This window comes from Pipistrellus hanaki (genome assembly GCF_964339955.1).
Source record: "Pipistrellus hanaki genome assembly, chromosome: 15".
Classification (NCBI taxonomy): Eukaryota; Metazoa; Chordata; class Mammalia; order Chiroptera; family Vespertilionidae; genus Pipistrellus; species Pipistrellus hanaki.
Genome location: NC_140517.1, coordinates 21,661,160 through 21,683,635, shown reverse-complemented (window position 1 = coordinate 21,683,635; position 22,476 = coordinate 21,661,160). Strand labels below are relative to the sequence as shown.

The window sequence follows — 22,476 nt, the reverse complement described above, 5'->3', positions numbered from 1 at the left end:
TGGGTCAGCGACGCGCGGCAGGGCCGGGTCTGTGAGGCCGGGCGGCACTCGCCACCACCAGACCAGCCGCTCGGACGGGTGCGCGGTCTGAGGGGCCGGCCGAAGACCCCGGGGGACCAGAGCTCGGGCCTCCCCGGGCTTCTGCCTCTTTGGGTCTCCTTCCCGTCGTTGAGAGACTCATCCCTGCGTGGGCGGTCGCGCCCTTACCCTGAATTTTCCTCAGCAGGTAAGCTCCGCCCTGAAAGGGTAGCGAAGAGCCCGGGAGTGTTCCGGCGCGAGAAACAGGGGCGGGGCCAGGGGGCGGGGAGACGCACGCTACGTAAGACGCCGCCGCCGTGTGCGTAGTGGTGCGCATGCACGGTGGGCTTTGTAGCGGACATCCGGGCTCCGGGGCGAGCCAGCATGGCGTCTGAGCGTAAGACTAAGTTGTCCAAAAATCTGCTGCGCATGAAGGTACGGGGTGCGGAGAAGTCAGGATGGGAAGGCAGGGCGACCGGGTCCTCCTGGCCTATCCGAGGCCGGGGCAAAGGACGTACAGGAGCCCCAGAGGGCCTCCAGCTCTCGCGTTCATTCATTCGCTTAGCGCCTGCTCTGTGTTAGGCTCTGGGAACTGGGTTAGAAAGCCGGCAGATTCTCTCCTAAAGCCACCTGTGGAATAGGAGAGACAGAAACGTAAAAGGGAATACAGCGAAATAAGAGCAGGGATGCCGGCCAGGAACTTGGGGCTTCTGCGGGAAGCGGTGCTTTAGCAGAGACTAAAGGGTGGGTGGGAGGATAGGGATATAGCGACAGAAACTGAGGCAAGAGAGCGTTCAGAAGTCTGAGAGGCAAAACCCAAAACTTTTATGCTGAGTTTGAAGAAAGAAAGATGAGTCAGTATGTCTGGAAGGCAAGTAGCAAGACATGGGCCTGAAAAAGTAGGCAGGTCACAGCAGGGAATTTTGGGCCAAGTTAAGGATATTTTTCTTTTATCTTGTGAGCATTGGGAAGCTGTTGAGTTAGGGGACAGTATCATAAGCTGTGCCTCTTATTCTGTCCTGTGGGTAATACTTAGTGAAAGAAAGGCCCAACAGGGTCCAAAATTACAGTCAGAAAGACCACCCAGAAGTTCTGGTGATCTAGGTGAGTATTCCAGGGGTGGTGCTATGGAATTAATAACAGTTGAGGTGAAAGTGAGTTATATCAAGCAAAATTTACTTTTATATTTCGAATTTAATCAAATAAGATCAAAATGGACAAAAACAAGGGTAGTTAAACTGAATACAGGAATTAAAACGGGAAACAACCTATCCTTAAAACTTAATAATAGAAAACTTGTTAGTTCTTGCTATGTACCAGACACTCTACTAAGTGCTTTAAATATATGAACCCAAGAATTCCACATAATCCTTTGAGATGGGTTGTTATCCCTCTCCAACAGTGGAGGCAACGGAAACGGAGAACTAAGTAATTTGCCCAAAGTTACTTACTGCTAATAAAAAGTGTAGACAAGACTTAAACTCAGGAAGTCTGTCCCTAGACCCCATTTGCTATCAATTACTATTGGTTGCTGAACACTTAGAGATGTAAACTGTTAAATGTTATGTCTAGAGAGGTGCAAAATTTTCAGGAAGAGGAATCAAGGCATAAATAGTGTTCTGAAAGACTGAAGAGTAAATATTGCAAGTGCAAAATGTGAATTGAGTTGAGCTAGGGTGTAACTATGGATGAATAGGGTGATTGAAAGTGAAGGGTAAATCAGTATAATTTATAGTTTCTAAAGTAATTCATGCATATTAGCAAAATTTGAATCTTTACTGAACAGAGTTTTCTCTTGGTTTATGGTTTGTAATCATGTAAATTTCAAGGAAGTGGAGTAGATTGACAAATCAATTACTGAGAAGATTTTAGAAGTTGTTGAACTCTTGGAATAAGTCAAATGAAGATGTGCTGGGTGATTAAGGACCAGACCAAAGATCTGACTTGGAAGTTAGGAATGAAGAAATTAACTCTAAAAAATCATTTACATCTTACCTGAGTGGTTGAGAGAGAGACAACTCGACATTGGAAGCAAAGGAGAAGTTCTCTATTTGGGTTTACAACTTCTGTCATTGTTAAGAAAGAACTCGTTGGCAGGATAGCAAAAGACACTATATATACAGATAGAGTGGAATGTCTTATGAGAAGGACTGGAGCAGCTGCCTAAGGTTATTGTATTCAGTGTAGCTGTTCCTCAAGAGCTAAAAATATAGAGCAAGAATGTCAAGGTTGAGGATTTAATATTGACTCATTTATTTTCCAGTGTACTTGAAGTCTGACTTGGGTCATCTATTGGGGGGGCTGGCAGTCGATCCTGATGGGAAATAGAAAGTGAAGGATGTAGGTGGAAGGTCTGTGAGTATGATGGAAATGTAGAGAAGGTACTTATTTGTGATAACTCTTTTGGACTCAAGACAGGAGTTAGTGAACTTTTTCTGTAAAGAAATAGGTAAATACTTGAGGTTTGTGGGCCAGTCTGTCTAACCAACTTGGCCCTTGTGCCTCCAAACCAAATGAGTATGGCTTTGCTCCAATAAAACTTTATTTACAAAAACGGAAGTCTAGCCTAAGGACTATATTTTGTGATACCTGCTTCAAGCCCTTGGTTGTGAGTAAAACTAAATCAGTAGCTTTAGAGTATGTTCTTAGATGCTGTAGAGAAAGAATTGAACTGCTGCCCAAGTCTGGAGTTGCTTCATTCATAGTCACAGGGTTTTCTATCCTTTTCATATGTATAGAAAAATGTGTGTGTGTGTGTGTGTGTGTGTGTGTGTTTCGGTACATATGAATATGGCTATTTCTGTACCATAAAGAATATCTACTTAAAAATAAGAGCTAAGAGCCAAAATCGGTTTGGCTCAGTGGATAGACCGTTGGTCTGTGGACTGACGGATCCCGGGTTCAATTCCGGTCTAGGGCATGTACATTGGTTGCGGGCACATCCCCAGGAGGGGGTGTGCAGGAGGCAGCTGATCGATGATTCTCTCTCATCAATGTTTCTAACTCTATCCCTCTCTCTTCCTCTCTGTAAAAAATCAATAATATATATATATATATATATATATATATATATATATTTTTTTTTTTTTTTTTTTTTTTTTTTTTTTTTTAAAGTAGGAGCTAAGAGGGCAGTTGGAAGGATTTGTGAGTTTTACCATGAAGAATATTGTGGGGAGGCGGCACGGCCATGGCATACTCAGCTCCAGGGCTCCTTATGGCAGTGCCGCACCAGCTCAGCCAGGTTCAGTGAACCTGAGTGGGGGTGATGAAGAATTAGAAAAGACAGACAAGAGAAGGAAAGCTGGGACTCGGTGGGATGCTGCTTCCCTGATGGGGACCCAGCAGCACCAACACCCACAAGCCATGTCTTTATTTTATAGCAGATGCCATGAGGCAAAGGGCCTGGTCAAGATGTTTACAACATTCTCATGGGTTTTGATCCTACTCAATTACATGCACCTGGTCAAACTTTGTTTATTTGCAGCCTATATCACTTAGGCTCTTTGGACCATGTGTTCAGACCATAGGTCCAAACTTACAACTACAGCTGTTGGCTATAATTGTACTGGGAGAGCTCTGCCTTCCAAGCTGGGACTTGCACATGGCCACGAGAGGACTGTGTCCTCTCATAAATCCAAAACTTGAACCTATCCAAACACTGTAGCCTCACCCCACAGAATGAGTAATGGGATAAGACATACATGCTTAAAGAGAACCAGCCAAGAAAGGAAATTTGGAAAAATAAGACAAGTCTAGAATCAGTTCCATTCAGAAAACCTTTATTGAACTCTTTTCTGTGTACCAGTTGCAGCGTACATACCAATAATGTAAGATGAACAAGAGATGTGTTCTGCATTCACAATCTTAGTCTTTTGGGATACATCTATCTATATCACATGTGTCAAACACAAGGCCCGCGGGCCAAATCCAGCCCGCCAGGTCTTGCAATGTGGCCCGCACCGCACTGTCATCACTGCACTCCGCTGTCAGTTTATGACATTGTCAGTTTATGACTGTTCAGTAAACCATTCGGCCCGCGATTTAGGCTGGATTTTAGATTTTGGCCCCTTCTCTGATTGAGTTCAACACCCCTTATCTATATATAAAAAACAAGTCAAAGCGACCATTTGACTGGTAGCTATGATGCACACTGTCCACCAGGGGGCAGACATTCAATGCACAAGCATGGAAAAATGGAACAGACTGATGAATCTCAGAGGAAAGGGGGGAAGGGGGAGGATGGGAAGAGATTAACCAAGATCTTGTATGCATACTAGAGGCCCGGAGCACAGATTCATGCACCAGTGAGGTCCCTCGTCCTGGCCTGTGGGGATCAGGCCAAATCCAGCAATCTGACATCCCCCAAGGGGTCCCGGATTGCAAAAGGAGCAGGCCAGGCTGAGGTACTGCACCAGGCCTCTAGTAGAAGTATAATGAACAATAAACCAGTGTTTATAAAGCTGTATTAGAAGCAAGGAGTGTTTATCAAAGGTCATGTGCTCTGGGCCTTCACAAGTAAGTATTTTGCCAGGCAGAAGATAGAAGCATAATGTTGAATAGCAAAGGCAGAAGAACTGGGAAGTACAGGATTTGCTTTCCAGGAATTGCCAGCTCTTTCCAACAATGAGGAGATAAGCACAGGAGAAAGGATAAGGACAGATGTACAAACAATGCAATGCCAGGACATGGATGGTGGTACAATCAATACAGTTTACCCAGACTTCACCATTTTACTTGCACTCTTGTGTGTGTGTGTGTGTGTGTGTGTGTGTGTGTGTATGAATTTTCCATACAATTTATTATATGTAGATTTATCTAACTGCCATCACATTCAAGATACAAAGCTTTTCCATCACCACCTTTGTGACATCCCTAACCCCTGGCCATTATTAATCTATTACTCATTATTATAATTTTGTTATTTCAAAAGTATTATATAAAAAGAATTATACAGCATATAATCTTTGAGATTTTCACTCAGCATAATTCACTTAAGACCCAGTTAAGTTGTTGAGTATATGAATAGTTCCTTCCTTTTTATTGCTAAGTAGAATTCCATGCTGTGGATATTCTATGGCTTATTTTAACCACTCACCTATTTAAGAGTATTTTGATTGTTTACATTTCTTGGCTAGTACAAATAGAGCTGCTGATTGCTGGGTCATGTGGTAAATTCATGTTTAGTTGGATAAGGAACTATGTAGCTATTTTCCACAAAAGAGGTAATTTCCTTACATCCTCATCAGAATTTTCTGTTATACTTATATTTGTGAATATTTTTCAAGTCATTTTATTTAGTAGTCATTGGTAAAGCCTTATGCCCAAAAATGTTTATGTTTTGGAAGACCTAGAGTTGATGGAAGCACAATATAGAGTCTGGATAAGGGAAAGAAATGGAGGTAAATGGAAACGAGTGTAATCCTAGACCTAACTGCTAGGTGGTTTCTAAATTTATTTTTTTCTGTTATTAATATTTCATCATTTTGCTGTGATTAACTTCTTGTTTTGCCTATTGCCTGGAAATAGTGCTATTGTTTATGCTAGGGAGAAACTAGAACAATACTGCTCTTTTCTCTAGTGGCCTAATTTGAGTTGAGCTTCTACAGATATATCGTCTTTCTATATATATAAAAGCCTAAGTGACCAGTCGACCGATCACTATGATGCACACTGACCACCAGGAGGCAGACACTCAATGCAGGAGCTGCTCCCTGATGGTCAGTGAGCTCCCACAGTAGGAGCACCGCTTAGCTCACCGAAGGGTACCATTCGCAGGACTCACAACTGGCCATTGCAGTGAGCCTACCAAGTAGTGGCAGCAGCAGGTGCAGCCAGGCCAGGATGAGCAGGAGTAGCTGGCAGCGTTGGACTGCCAGTTTCGGCCCAATCCCCGAAGCCATACCAAGGAACATCCACTGGTGCATGAATCCGTGCACTGGGCCTCTAGTTGCAAAATAAAGAGCAGCCGTAGAGTTGATCAGCATTTCATAGGATAGATACAAGTGAAGAGCAGGCTTTATGGGGTCCTCAATCATGAGGTGGGATTTCTGGAGAAATGGGGAAGAGCAAGTGAAAGAATAAAGTTATTTGAGGTGTTGTTTTTTTAACTTTAAGTTGGGAATATTAGTTGCTGACACTGATTTTGTTTTGATAGTTCATGCAAAGGGGACTGGACTCGGAAACCAAGAAACAACTAGAAGAGGAAGAAAAGAAAATCATTAGTGAAGAGCATTGGTACTTGGATTTACCAGAGCTTAAAGAGAAAGAGTAAGTTTTGTTAGAAATTACATTAATGGCACTTTGGGCATTCAGAGTGAAATCTCTATAAATGTATCTCATCATTCCAGTGACACAAAGCCCATGAAATAGCATCTATTCAGTTTCTTGAGATAGCCTTACAAGTAGTTTTCTATAATTGTTAAACCTATAAGAGGTCTACTTGAATTTTATACATTTTGATTAACCCTTGGCTATCATTTATAACATTCCCCCCCCCCCTTTTTTTTTTTTTCATTGCATAAAGGAATCTAGCCCATATCTCTGGTAGTAACTGGGGATCTTTTATGAGATTCTCTAATGTACATGCTACATATTAAGTTCCATAGATTAAGTGTATACTTCTGGGCTCTCTAGTTTTATTTCAGGTTAGCAGAATTTTTCATTAGACTGAGCTTCTTGAAGACAGTCAAGACATTTTTGTTTACTTTTCTCTTTTTTTAAAAAATATGTTTTTATTTCAGAGAGAGGAAGGGAGAGAGAAAAATAGAAACACCAGTGATGAGAGAGAATCATGAATCACCTGCCTCCTGCACACCCCTTACTGAAGCTTGATGAACCTGCATCTTGGGTATGAGTCCTGACCAGGAATTGAACTGTGCCCTCCTGCTTCATAGGTCAATGCTCAACCACTGAACCACACTGGCCAGGCTTTTTAAAAATGTTTTACTATTAATACCAATTGTCTTAGTTAACATTCACTGAGTCTGTAATGTGTGCTAGGAACAGGGCTAAGCATATATATATATATATATATTGTATTTTTGTGGGTTTGTGTGGGTTATTTTAATCCTCACCCAAGGCTGTTTTTCCCATTGATTTTTAGAAAGGCAGGGAGGGTGAGAGAAAAAAAGATGAGAGGCTACGATCAGTTGCCTTCCCCATGTGCCCCAACCTGGGCTGGGTATTGAACCTGCAACCCAGGTACATGCCCTTGACTGGGAATCAAGCCTAAGACTTTTCAGTGTTCAGGCTGGTCCTGTATCCATTGAACATACACATCTCTTAATTATTTAATCCTCATAGCAAACTTGAGAGCTGTCTACTATATTTTAGCCATTTTATAGTTGAGGAAACTGAAGCTTAAGAGAAAATAATTTCCTCAGTGTCACCCAGCTAGTCATTGCTAAAGCTGAGATAACACACTAGACCAGTGGTCGGCAAACTCATTAGTCAACAGAGCCAAATATCAATACTACAACAATTGAAATTTCTTTTGAGACCTGAAAACCAACTTCTGCGCATGGGCCACGAAGTTTCAATCGCACTGAATGTGCACACCCACATGTGGTATTTTGTGGAAGAGCCACACTCAAGGGTCCAAAGAGCTGCATGTAGCTTGTGAGCTGCAGTTTGCTGACCACTGCACTAGACCATTGCTCTTCCACTATAAACTTGTTTGATGATTGGTAAATAATTTTGAATGAAGGAGTGATAGATCTACATTATCCATTAATTTATGTAAAATTTTCTGGAAGCTACTTATTTCTTCTTGATGCTTGTCTTACCTTAATGAGCTCTATGCTAAAACGATTTTACTTAAACTTTGTGAAAGAACTAGAGATACTGCATATTATTATCTTCAGGCATATTTGTTTTTCCTTTCTGTACCTTATAATTCTTTTTTTTTTTTTTTTTTTTTAAACATTTTATACTCCCTTGTTCATTTGGCTGATTGTCTCTGGATCTTTTGGAAGGTTAGATACTCCTCTCCAAAGATAAAAAGTATGTCCCGCCAAGAGGGATCGGAGGAAGCTACTTTGTTTTCTCTGCTTGCTTCTCTGTATACTTGCTTTTTTTTTTTTTTTTTTTTTTTTTTTATTGCTTATCTGGGGAAGGAAGATGTTAAGGAGTAGGGGAGATAATACCAGAGATGGTATGGATTTGGAAGCAGGGAGTGTAGAAAGGAACCTTTACTGACTGGTAAGGAGCTATAATTTCATTTTATGCCTTGACCAAACTTGCACAAAGTATCCCAGATATCCCAGGAGGATATCTATCTTGTTTTCAGTATTCCCTGCCCCCATTTTCCAGAAAAATGATCTTTAGATTTCTTTCCTAGGAGGTAAATGTCTCAGTTCATTTGAGCTACTATAACAAAATACCACAGACTGGGTAGCTTATACACAACAAAAATTGATTTCTTACAGTTTTAGAGGCTGGAAATCCAAGATCAGGAGAATGTGTGCCTGAATTTAGATTTCCTCAAGCAGAGGTGGTCCTGCAGGGAGGTGCTAACTGGACTACAAGGGAGGAATCTAAAGAACAGTGGTTCTCAATGTTTTGGACTCAAGGATTATTTACATTTTTTAAAAATTATTTGGAACCCTTAAAAAGCTTCTTAAAAATAGCTTAAGACAACTAGAAGAGGAAGAAAAGAAAAATCATCAGTGAAGAGCACTGGTATTCTTCATGTTGATATTTATATAAGAAAATATTTTTAAAATATTTATTTAGAAACTGATGCATTACATGTTAATGCAAATAACACATTTTTGCATGCAAAAGAACTTTTCCAAGACAAAAAAAAAATATTAGGGAGAAAAATGGCATTATTTTACATTTTTGCAAATCTCTTTAATGTCTAGCATTATAGAAGACAGCTGGATTCTTCTATCTCCCGCATTCAGCTAGTTATAGGATGCTGTTTTGGTTGACATACATAAAGAAAGTCCACCCTCACACTTGATGATGTAGTTGAGGATAGAGGTGTGTTGTAATACCTTTTTCAGATAATTCTTTGATACTACTCCAAAACACAGTAAGTAGTAGTTTCTTAGATGTTAACTGCAATGAGGAACCTGAAAACATCTTTGTCATAATCATTAGTCTATCTTACATTTTTAATAGATATTTTGTCAATGTATAATTTCATAACATTATGCATTGCTCATTTGGAATATATTAGCTTAATGAGTTATATGGATTTTCCAAATAACTCATTTCATTGCACAGTATCAAAAATTACATCATTAATATTACTGTTGGCTTCATCAAAAAAGGCTTTGAGTATTGGGAACCTGCCCAGAATGACATATACAAGCTATTCAAAATTCTAATTTTTGCTTTAAAGCTTGAATTTTATTATTGGCAATAAGTACTGTCAGTTGTTTTCCTTGAGATAACAGATTTACTTTATTTTCAAGAAAATAACTGCTAAGTACCCAAGTTTGAATAACTACGGTTATAATGTATCAGGAAAAAAGTAGCTAGTTCAATTCACAACTCAATCACACAAGTGCATTTTCTCAAGATAGTCATACTTTACTAATCAGAAGTATCTTATGAATGCTTCCCATTTTGTATAGAGAATATTTATAAAAAGTGTAATCAAGGGCTGAAATCAATAAAAATAAATTTTTAGTGCTTCATCTAGGACATAATTATTGGCTTTTATTATTATTATTATTATTATTATCATTATTGTGAAAGCTAGCGGTAAACAGTGTAATGACTGTTAGTACAGTCTGGTAGGATTACTTCAATTCATAAGATGTGATTTTACCCCTAATTGCTTTTGCACACACTGTAAATGTCAACATACCGTAGTAAAAAGGGCAAATAATGTCTTAGTGTTATCAGGGAACTTCCTAGTGTTATGAGGGTGTACTTTTTTTATGTACTTCAACCAAGACATTTTGACCTCTTAGCATTTTTACCTTCTCTCGCTCTTTCCAAGTCATAGAGGCTTCCTTACTGTTTCTCAGGAAAGCCACTTACATTCTTCTTTGAGGGCCTTTACTTTTAACTAGTTCTAGTATTTTTCCACTGGTATCCTCATATCTTTTTTTTTTTTAATATATTTTGTATTGATTTTTTACAGAGAGGAAGGGAGAGAGATAGAGCTAGAAACGTCAATGAGAGAGAAACATTGATCAGCTGCCTCTTGCACACCCCTACCGGGGATGTGCCCGCAACCAATGTACAGGCCCTTGACCGGAATCGAACCTGGGACCTTTCAGTCTGCAGACCGATGCTCTACCACTGAGCCAAACCGGTTGCGGTATCCTCATATCTTGTTCCTCATTGTCTTTTGACCATCCCATCCAAGAGGCCTACCCAGACCACACCTCATAAACCAACGAAACACAAATTTTTAGATTAAAAGAATTTGGATGAATTGGATAGAATTCTATTTTCATGTCTCTTGGTTTTAAAGGTGGAGTTGGAATTGCTGGATCATATGGTTGGCATATATGTAACATAGAAGAAGCTTTCAGATCAGTCTCCAAAGTGATTGTGCCATTTTTCACTTTCACTTTAGGTATTTTATTTTTCTAAAATTTCTATTTAGTAATGTTTTTATTTTCATTTTTTTAATTCATTTTTTTCATTTTTTATTTGTATTTTCATTCCATTCATATTTTCCTTTAAATTCTTGACCATATTTATAATAGCTATTTTAATGTGTTCTACTAATTCTATCATTTTTCTTTTTTTATTGACTTGTTTTCTGTTAATGGGTCAATTTTTCTGCTCTCTTACATGTCTAGTGCTTTGTGTGTTTTTTTAATCCTCACTTGAGGATTTTTTTTTTTTTCATTCATTTTTAAAGAGAGGAATGGGGGGAGGGAGGGATCCTTGATTGATGTTAGAAAGAAACATCAGTCAGTTTCCTCCCATATGAGCCCCAATTAGGAACCGGACCCACAGCCCTTTGGTGTATGGGACAATGCTCAAACCAATTGAGCCACCCAGTCAGGGGTCTAGTAATTTTTAATTGTGTGCTATACATTATGATATATTGCTGAGTACCCATTCTTATTAAAGGGTTGAAATTTGTTACATTAGGCAGCTAATTTACATACTGATCAACTTGATCTGTTTTTGTTAAAGTAAGTTTTATAGCCTTAACTCTAGGGCTAGCTTAGTAGTACTCTGAGGTGTGACCTTTCTATTCATTGTCACAGGGTTTTCAGCTTGGTCTCTTCATTTCTGGTACAAAAGTCAAATATTTCCATCCTCTGTGCAAAGTTTCATATTTGTTCAACATATAATTCCAGGGTAAATTTTCTTTCCCAGTGTGGTAAACTGAAAAATGGTTTAATCTCCAAGCCTTCATGCCTGGAACCTGTATTACTTTATATCCCCAAATTAACTTTACTAATGTGATTAAGTTAAAGATCTTTAGATGGGGAGATTATTCTGGATTATTTCAGTGAGATCTAAATACAATTAATTATATCCTTATAAAAGGGAGACAGATTTCATACACACAGAGAAGACATTGTGACCATGGAGGCACAGAGTGAAGTGATGTAATCATAAACCAATGAATGCTGGATGCCAACATAAGCTGGAGAGGCAAGGAATGAGTTCTTTTCTCCCTCCCTTGAGAACGGATCGGGTATGTCCAGCCCAGGCCATATAAGACCCATGAAATCATTTGGTCTGGCCCTGCCAAGGCGTTAGGGGTGAGTTAATTAAATGTTTGACCAAATACAGCAGGCTAAGTTGATAATTGTGTACAGCCCATGAATCCTATATAATAAAAGGCTAATATGCAAATTATCCCCTTGACCAAGAGTTCCACCAGGGGATGGGGCCAGCCAGCCAACTGCCTATCGCCCCACCCAATTGGGGGTGGGGCTGGCCTGCCAACCATCCACAGTCCATCCCCCCTGCCAGTCTGGCCCAGCCTAGCCCAATGGAGCAGGCCAGCTGGACTCCACCCGTGCACAAATTGATGCACCAGGCCTCTAGTAATGTTATAAATATCCAAATGGCCCTTGGCAGAAAATAAGTTTCCCAGCCCTGCTCTACCTTGATTTTGGTCCAATGAAATTTATTTCAGACTTCCAGAATTATAAGAACATAAATTCCTGTTGCTTAACCCACCACTTAATTTGTTACCGCAGCCTTAGGAAACTAATGCACAGGTAATTGTTCTCCTAGAAATCATTATTTTTCCCTTGACATTGTAGACTCATCCTGCACCATGTGCAGCCTGGTATTCAGCCAAAGATTCAAGGGGACCCAGCATGTAGATCCTGAATTCTTTGTTTATTTACCTTGCTCTGGTGTCTTGATCCATAAATTTCCCACCTCTGGAACCCCAACTTTTAATTTGTCTTTTCAGTGCAGTGAGACTGGGTACTCTTAGAGCTTCCTCCAATCAGAAGAAGGGCATTCGTGGAGCTCACTTCATTTGTTTTTCTTTTCTCATGCATCACATCCCTGTTTCCTACTTTGTCCCATTTTAAAGTTGCCTGCAATAGGAGGGCTAGCTAGATACGAGTTACTCCCTTATGTTCTGCAGTGGAATGACCTGCTCCTTTTTATCCAATATATAATATTAATCCTTTATTATCTGGCACCACTCTAGAATGTAACCTCCATGAGAGTACAGACTCTCTTCTTCATGGCTATTTCCCCAACTTCTAGAACTTCGTGACACATAATTTGGTGTAATAAGTGTTTGCTGATTGAGTGAATGAATCTTGACAAGAAGCAGGGCTGACTTTCCACCAAAGAAGCCATAAAGGCCAAGTATTTGTTTTACAAGCATGCTTTCTGGTGGACATCAGAACTATAGCCAGATATGCTCACCTAGGATTAGGATCATGAACTGGTGACTCGGGAGAATCTATTTTGGAGACTAAACATCCACCCTTGCATCATGTTACCAGAGCAATGGCTTGCCTGGTGCCCTCTATAGTGTCCAGTACTATTTAGCTCTCTCAGCAGCAGCGCCATTTTTATTAGGGTAGATTTGTAACATGATTTTGATTTTAGGTCAACTACCTATCTACCCTTATTTCTGCTCATTTTCTAGTTCTCATCCAGCTTTCCCAGTGATTCTGTGAGATAACCAGTATTTTCACAGTAAATTCATTCTATGCTTAAATCATCCAAGGTTAGTCATTGTTTATAGCTAAAAGTTCTGACTAGTAAACTCTTAAAACTGCCCATGACTTCGATTTCACAATATTTAATAAGAATTAGATGAGTGGTGTAAACATCAAGGATATTTTGCTTTAAATATGGAAAAATCCATGTTTATTATAATAGGTCTCTACCTTGTGCATTTATGTAAATCAAATGTAGTGTTTAGAAGAGGCTATGGCCGAAACCGGTTTGGCTCAATGGATAGAGCGTCGGCTTGGGGACTGAAGGGACCCAGGTTCGATTCCGGTCAAGGGCATGTACCTTGGTTGCGGGCACATCCCCAGTAGGGGGTGTGCAGGAGGCAGCTGATCGATGACTCTCTCTCATCGATGTTTCTAGCTCTCTATCTCTCTCCCTTCCTCTCTGTACAAAATCAATAAAATATATTTAAAAAAAAAAAAATAGAAGAGGCTATGACTCTAGCCAGCAGTTCTTGCCTCCTAATGTGTTTGCCGGACTTATTAATCAGTTTTTATTTCTAACCCTAGATTAGAAATCTTACTTCATTTTTACTTGATTCTACTGAGAACTATAAGATTGATTTTTCACTTGAAATCTTGACTTATATTTGCTTTGCTTTGTGATAAGTAGACATGCTAATAATACAGGTTTATTTTCCCATGTAGGAGTTTCATAATAGAAGAGCAGAGTTTCTTGTTATGTGAAGATCTTCTCTATGGAAGAATGTCCTTCAGAGGATTTAATCCTGAGGTTGAGGTATTAATATAATTACTTTAAATTTTAAATTTTTCCAGTTGGATTCTTTCTGCTAATAATTTGGTTTAGGTTTTTCCCCACCAGGTACCATTTCTCCTTATTATATGGAAAATAACACAGTCTTGAAATACTGCCATAGCTATTTAAAGAAATTGCAGGCATTGCAGTCTAGTTTTATAGTAGAATTGAGTAGATAATTTAATATAGCAGTATAAGTTCCTAACAGTGCCACTGTAAGTGCTAGAATTTCAGCTCGGGTCTTTTACGGGAACATCAGGATTTTATTCATATGATGCTATTCTGAAAAATTATTCTCTGGCATCTATAAATGTATCTTTGCTACTGGGAAAAAAAAGTTACTTAAAAATTGAGTAATTTGACTTTTTAATGGACAGGTTTTGATCCAAACTTGTAAATAGATTTTTAAAAGAATCCTTTGGTAAATTGGTTTGAAAAGTAAAATACCAGAAGTCGCCTTAAAACTGCTCTGTTCATTTGAATTTTCCTGCTTCGGGTTTTTAAAGAAGCACAAACCTTCACTTAACTAATATCAGAACTCTGGTTGTATATTAAAAGCCATCCTATCATATACTTAACCAACCTAATGGAGGTCTGTGATATAAAGCTTTAGTTTTATGACACTTAAAGCCAGGGTTTCTCAGCCCTGGCATTATTTGATGTATTGAGTCAGATTGTTCTTTGTGGTATGGACTGTCCTGTGCATTGTAGAATGTTTAGCAGCATCCCTGATCTCTATTCTCTACTCCCTAGACACCAGTAGTATGTACACACACACACACACACCCGTTGTGACAACCAAAAATGTCTCCAGACATTGCCAGAGGTCCCTTGGTGAGCAGAATCTCCCTCACTTCTCTAAGGATGCCTGTAGTCAACCACAGCTAACCAAGTTAATTGCCAACTTTTATTTAAAGATTATAGTTTAATTTCCTATCCCTCCTCCTCTTTTTAAAGGGTATAATACTTAAGCTGTTAAATTTACTTTATATAAAATCAACACTAAAAGTGTTTTTAATATATAAGTGTTTGTTTTTCCTTGTTTTGGCCTTTTTAAAGCTTTAGATTGGACAAAGAAAGTGGGCAGTGGAACAAAGGAGAGGGAAAAGCAGATAATGAGTGTGTTATACTCAGAGACTGGGGCTGTGGGTGGACAGGCCCCCAAAGTATGTCTGGTATGTGGGAAAAGGAGTTGATTTGGGCCTCAGAATTTGATGGGGAGGTCATTGGGAAGTGGCTTTAATTATGGGCACTCTGTACCATTGGGTATATTCCCTCTGGGGGAAAGTTTTAAACTGTTTGGTTTGTAAATCTGAACTATCATAAAATGTGAGAAAAGTTTGATATACTTGTTTATGAAAAAAAATGATACCAATTTGAGAGCACTTAGTTTATAAGCAGGACGTTTTTAGAACACATGTTTAATATTGTATGTGTTTCTAGTAACACCTGGCATAGAGTTCATCTTGTCATTCCATATTTATTTTGTGCCTGTGATGCATCAGCCCTCTTGAAGCACTGGAAATGCAGCAGGGAACCCAATTGTATGCCCTCAGAGTTTGTATTCCCAAAATTATTTCATTTTTAGTACTTTAAATGTTGGAAAAGCTAATTGAGACTGGTTTCTCATCTGCTTTCCCTTCCTTGTTCTACCTTTGCTATAAAGAAAGTACTATACAGTAAAAGTAAGATCTGTTCGAGGGTAACTATCAAGTAAAGGTTAATGTGAGATAAAAAGATGGAGAGAAGCCCATGACGAATGGACATCATAGGGGAAACATTATCCACCCTCATGTTTGGACTTTTCTTGTTTTGAGGCAAACCAGTCAGAGACCCAATTTTCTACTGCTTCATACATTTTGAAGTGCTACTCAGAAAGTGTGTGTGCCATCGATCAGAACAAGTGGTAATCTGAAGGAGAATCTGCTACATAGGAATTGACCCCACAAAGCAGGACTTGCTTTGGTGGGTCTCTGGTGCCCACTGAGTTAACCTCCTGAGTGTGTTATTCATGGAGGTGGTTGGGTTGTAAACCAGCATGGTCTGAAAGCTGTCCACTGGGCGTGCTGGCTCTGGGGCATCCTAGGAAGTACAGGCCAAAGCTAGCAACTGCCTGTGCCCTGCACTGGGCCACAGTATGAACTGCAGAACAATTTGCAGATGACTGCTACTTGTGTGGGCTTGGAGGAGCCCAGGAGAGGCCAGTTCCTTTCACAAGCCTTTTTCAGCTCTGATGGCCAGTGTTGGTGTATTTTTCAGAAATTAATGCTTCAGATGAATGCTAAGAACAAAGCAGAAGAAGTTGAAGATGAAACAGTGGAGCTTGATGTGTCAGATGAAGAAATGGCTAGAAGGTAAGCATTACTTGGGACAACTTTGTGATCTGTGCCCAGTGTTCACTGGCTCTCACAAACACATGTGCCCTTCTCTTAACCCATGGTCTACCCCAGCAGGAAAATGATTGTTTCTACTTTCTCTGATATGACCTGGGATGGATTCATACGTCACAGGTTGGCAGTTGGGCGCTCATTTCCAGTGCTGTTTCCAATGCATATTTTAAATATACATCTCAATTTATGTAGAATAATACAAAAACAAAAAATAGGGGAGAATTTAATCATTCTTAGAGAAGTTTATACATTTTTAAATCAGATGGCTTATTTTAATCATAGTTTTGATTTTTCTTATTTTTTTTGTTTTGTTGCATTATTGGTTTTTAGAGAGAGAGAAATAGAAACATCAATAATGACAGAAAAACTGCCTCCTACACCCTCCTCCCCCTGCTAGGGATAGAGCCTACAACCCATGCATGTATCCTGACCGACCAGGAATCAATCTGATGGCCTCTTGGTTCAAGGGTTGACACTCAACCACTGTGAGCCACACCTGCCAGCCTTTGTTGCATTCTTGACAAGACGTGATTCCTGCCTTTATTATTTGGAATTGAATTTGTGCTATTTATCATCTTAACAGATATGAGACCTTGGTGGGGACAATTGGGAAAAAGTTTGCCAAGAAAAGAGACCGTGCCAATTACGAAGAAGATGAAAATGGAGACATAAAACCAATTAAAGCAAAGAAGATGTTCTTAAAGCCCCAAGATTAAAATGTATGCCTTAAGATATGGCTCAGAGATGCCTCGTGAGAGTTAACATATTTTGGAACTCATTCCAGTGGTTTTTCTATAGTTATTAATATTGTAATGTTTATTTGTAAAGAAATGTATAATTTTGGAAACATGCTGTTTTTGAAACAGATGTATGATGGATGTTATACATCCTTTGCTTAATATGGTATTCATCAAGAGTGGATTTTTAGCCCTTGATCTTCAAATGTACAAAGGCAATGTTTGCTTCCTAAAAAATGTCTTGCCCCAGATTTTTTAAAAATATGTCTTTTCAGTCGCTGGCCTTAAATTTACACATAACGTAATAATAGTGTTTAAATTGTCCTTATATTTGCATTTTACTTTAAATTATTAATAATGTTTAAGTCCTTTCATACATTTTGGAATCAAATGTTATGAGAATTTATTCTATATAAATTCATCAAGAACAAACATGCCTCTCTGGCCTAAAGTATTTGCATGCGGCCACGTCATTCAGTTTGTGGAATTAAGTGGTTTTGTGTAAAGCTTTTAATTAATAAGAAAAAAATGTTCTGTAATAAACATCTGTTTTCATGTATTTTTCTATTGTCATACAGTTTCAAATAATAATTTTAATTAAATTCAGTATTGGAACTTTAAAAAAAAAAACAAAAAAAAACAGCCACTAATTTAGAAGATGGTGGCATATTAGATTGAACCATGAAATTTACTTTTATGAGTGGAAACAATCAATTTTTTATCAAAAGTTCAGTAGAATTTGCCACCCCCCAGATTATCTCCTAGTCTGAACCTTATTCTCAGTAGTAAGTAGAGAAGCCCATGGAATTTAGTGTATATGTGTGCCTGTGTCTGCCTGGAGATACTATGTACCTAGGACTTCCTAGCAATACCCTTCTAGCTCTCTACATCCTGGAGCAGAAGCCAGAAGTTCTTGGTGCTTTGCCAGCATCACAAACCATTAATTTATGGACTGTCTTATTCACTCTTGTTTGCACAGTATTACTTTTGATAACCAAACCCATTTCATAAAAAATAAGTGGGACAATGAGTTTGTGCCTTTGGAATTCACTAGTCTTTGCTCATACCCCACATAGAGGAGCAGCAGGTATAATAGAATGGTGGAATGGCCCAAAGTGGGATATAAAACTCCATCTTACAAACTCCATGCTTTGAATCAGTGACCACTTAATGGGGCTGTTGATCTCATCATAGAATAAATGATCTGGAATTAAGCAGAGGTAGAGAAAAGTGGCACCTCTCACAGTTACTCTCAGTAACACATTCACAAATGTTTTGCTTCCTATCTCCTCAGTGTTGAACTCTGGAGGTCTGAGTTTGCAAAGGAGGAGTGTTCTCACCAGGGACACAAGATTATTCAGACAGAAATTGAAACAATCTGGTCATTTAGCCACTAAACCAGTAAGCAAAGAAGATTACTCCCCTGGCTGGTACAGGAGAACAAGGGCACTTGTGCTGTTTCTACATGGTGGGTGATGGAGAATGACTTGGAACCCAAGACATCTTGTAGCACTTCAATGTCCATTGACAAACTTGAATAGAAAACAATCACCTCAGAGGCAGAAATGATGTAGACAGAAGTCTTAGGTTACCTTATGAGATATAAACCCAAGAGATCCTGGCTAAGAGAAGAGAAAGAATGAGCTTATTAACTACAGGCTTGTGATGAATTATAAGTTACCAAGCAGTTATGCATATTCTTTGCTGAGAGTGCACTAATTTCTCATTTTTCTTAATGTATATGGGATTTAGAGGGTTGATGTTGCTAATAAAGTTGTTTTTCTTGCAGGAAGTTTAATCATATTTAGAAGTGCATGCATGTGGATGTAGAATAGCACAAGGAGACAACTGTAATAGATATTAATTTGTTTTTCAGACTCAAACTCACCCTTCTATCAGCTTTTGGTGCTGTAGGTGGCTAATAGAAGCAGGGTATGCTATGTGATTGGTTAGATATTCATACTTGACTTTCTTGTTGGTCCTAAGTTAGAAATGGGGACAAAAATCAGGGAAGCTATCAGTTATTAATAAGTCTTTACCTTTTGAAGCTGATTGTTATAGAAGTTATTGTTTAGCTTTGTAGATTGTCACGAGATATACCATCTGGCTTCCTGCAAGGCTGGAGTTTAGTAAAGATAAGGGGTTGTTTTCTTGGGCAGGTTCCTGCAGATTATGGGTCAAAAGTTCTATTTGTATAGATAGCCTAACCATTGTCCATTTGTATATTCAGTCTCAGTGCTTAAAGTTTATTTCTAATCATAATATAAAATGCAACTGTTTAGCCCTAACCGGTTTGGCTCGATGAATAGAGCATCAGCTTGCGGACTGAAGGGTCCCAGGTTCAATTCTAGTCAAGGGCATATACCTTGATTGTGGGCACATCCCAGTAGGGAGTGTGCAGGAGGCAGCTGATAAATGTTTCTCTCATTGATGTTTCTAACTCTCTATCCCTCTCCCTTCTTCTCTGTAAAAAATCAATAAAATATATATTTTTTTAAAAACCATCGATTCGCTGGAATTCATATTGGTTGATTAACTTTATCAAAAAGAAGATGTAGCTATCATAGTAGTCTCAAGAAAATCCCTAGAGAACTTGCACTTTGTATATGTATTTTATGAAGATAACCGTTTCTCCTGAAACACAGTTGCCTAATGAAATGAGTTGCCAAATGAAAAACATTTCCCCAATCCCAGCCTCAGAGAACACACAGATGCCATGTTGTTTCAGTCCAATATATGTTGGAGCTTCTAAAAGAAAGTCTGTGGCCTTACATGCCTTCTTCCTGTAGGAATATTCTTACATGAGTAGTTTATTAATAAAGTACTTGATGATTCTATAAGTTTTAGTAAACTATAAGCATCTCATTACACAGTAAGTTCTCATTTTAATCATTATAAAATCATTAATCCATAAATGTACCCTGTTTAGCTCTATTTGGACAAAGAAATCATTTGTACAGAAAGGATACCACTTTCCAAACCAACACCTCAATTTTATATCCTAGAGTTTCCTCAACTTACTTTGCTTGTTTTCTGTCTGAAGCTGTATTTCCACTTGTCCCAAGGAAAAAAAATATGCCCTGGGTTTCAGATATTCATTTTAAAGCAGGAGCCCTAGACTTGTTTGTACTGTCACACTGTTCTCCGTACGGTATATTTATTCCGGATGGTTTCGTTTGCTAAAATCTCTTCCATCAGCATTGGGCGTGAGGAAATCCATGCTTAGCAGGGGTTAATCCTTTGTTATTGCAAAATTGCAACAGGACCAAATAAGACCATTCAGATAATGAAGATCTGACAAATATTGGCAGACCATGATTTTCAGTGACTTCTCTCCCACGCACAGCAGGCTCTCACACCCACATCCCTTTCTTTGATCTCTGCCCTGATCATTGTCCCACAATCTCCTCCCTCATACAACACCCATGTCAAATGGATTCCATCCTTGACCCTGACACTTCTCTGTTCCCATCTTGGATTCTCATTTGACCTCAAGGGGATGTCACAGTCGAAAAGGAGAATAACATAGGATCAAGTTTGCAGTTCAAATCATAGACCAGATTCTGGAGTCAACAGTAACAGAAAACCTCGGTCAGGAGTCAGGTATGTACTCAAGAAGGGAGCTGATAAAGAGGGGTCTAAACTGTTAGCTGGAGGAAAATAAGGCAAGGTGGAAGCAGCTACTCTGCTAGATAATTCCCCAAAACCAGATAAATAAAAACCAGAGTAACTACTGTGATGTGTGAAGGACACCTGAGAGAGAAACATTGATTGTTGTTCCACTTATTTATGTGTTCATTGGTTGATTTTTGTATGTACCCTGATGGGGAATCGAACTGACAATCTTGGCATATTGGGAGGATGCTCTAACCAACTGAGCTACCTGGCCACAGCCAAGGAGATCTGTCATTAAAAATGTCAGCCATATACTAGGAAGATTGCTGACATTATTCATTTGACTCGGCCAGGCACTGAATTATGGGGTGGAAATGTAAAATATTCTATTTATCCACGAAGAAACGAGGCACGAAAAAAGCAAACCTAGCTGGTTTGGCTCGGTGGATAGAGCATCAGCCTACGGACTGAAGGGCCCCACGTTCAATTCCGGTCAAGGGCATGTACCTTGGTTGTGGGCACATTCCTAGTAGGAGGTATGCAGGAGAGAGCTGATCAATGTTTCTCTCTCATTGATTTATAACTCTCTAACCCTCTCCCTTTCTGTAAAAAAATCAATAACATATATTTGAAAAAGAAACAAGTCAGAGAGTCATTCAGTAACTTGCCTAATGTCACACACCTGTTAAGTGATGGAGCCAGGATCTGAACCCAGATTCACTGACCTCAAGTCACATGCCCTTTTCTTTTATATCACACTATAGGGAGAAGCAAAAGAATAGAATTGGGAAACATGAATAAAATAGCCTAGGTCCATAAAATCCTAATATTTTCCAAATAGAATCTTTCAAAATCATATTGTATTGCCAGACATTTTTTAATATGCCTTTTTTATAGGTTGACTTCTTACAGATGAAATGAATTAAATTCACATTAGCAGTCACTTTTTGACAAATGGTTAACATTCTAAATAAGATATTCTCAATATTAATGATTCCATATTAAGAAAGATTATACACTCGAATCTATGGTAACAAAACAACATTGGGAAAGCAATTATTTGATGAGTGCTCACTCATCACAAATTCATTTAGGTCATATTTTATAAAATAATCTATGGTAACAAAAAAAACATTGGGAAAACAATTTGATGAGTGCTCACTCATCACAGATTCATTTAGGTCATATTTTATAAAATACTCAATATTAAAGCAAGGATTATGCCTTAAAATTTCTCATTTAGAGCACTATAAAAAGATGTTTAAAATATAATAATGAATAGAATGAAAATTATTTTCCTATTTACCCAGCCTCACATAAATGATTTTTGTGACTCTTTTCTGTGAATTTGTTTAATATATTTTGGACTCCTTAAAGAGTTTGCATGCTTCACTATGTTTTTTGTGACTTTCTTCTGTGAATTTGTTTAATAAATATTTGACTTCTTAAAGAGTTTGCTTACTTCACTATGTTTTTTGTGACTCTCTTCTGTGAATTTGTTTAATAAATATTGGACTCCTTAAAGAGTTTGCATACTTCACTGTGTTTTTTGTGACTTTCTTCTGTGAATTTGTTTAATAAATATTTGTCTTCTTAAAGAGTTTGCTTACTTCACTATGTTTTTTGTGACTCTCTTCTGTGAATTTGTTTAATAAATATTGGACTCCTTAAAGAGTTTGCATACTTCACTATTTCCCAAGATACTTCTTCCTGTGAGCATATATTCACAAACTCAAAATCTTCAGTTGTTCAAAGATCAAAAGTAAGGGGTACAGTATTAGTATTTTCTCCAGAAGTCAGAATTATGAAATTCTTAG

The 22,476-nt window shown here is 38.6% G+C and overlaps 1 protein-coding gene across 2 annotated transcripts; it reads left to right on the top strand.

Moving 5' to 3' along the window:
- Positions 1-336: 336 nt before the first annotated feature.
- MPHOSPH6 (M-phase phosphoprotein 6) lies at positions 337-22,278 on the top strand. Of its 2 annotated transcripts, XR_014796914.1 has the most exons (6): positions 337-453; positions 6,173-6,285; positions 13,809-13,899; positions 16,177-16,271; positions 16,891-21,753; positions 21,841-22,278. XR_014796914.1 is itself a non-coding variant. In XM_084905616.1 (5 exons), exons 1-5 carry the CDS (start codon positions 403-405, stop codon positions 17,021-17,023), a joined length of 483 nt encoding a protein of 160 aa, XP_084761742.1. In that variant the 5' UTR covers positions 337-402; the 3' UTR covers positions 17,024-22,278. The 2 variants fall into 2 exon arrangements, 1 of the variants encoding a protein (XP_084761742.1); XM_084905616.1 differs by having other exon boundaries at positions 16,891-22,278.
- The last annotated feature ends 198 nt before the right edge of the window (positions 22,279-22,476 follow it).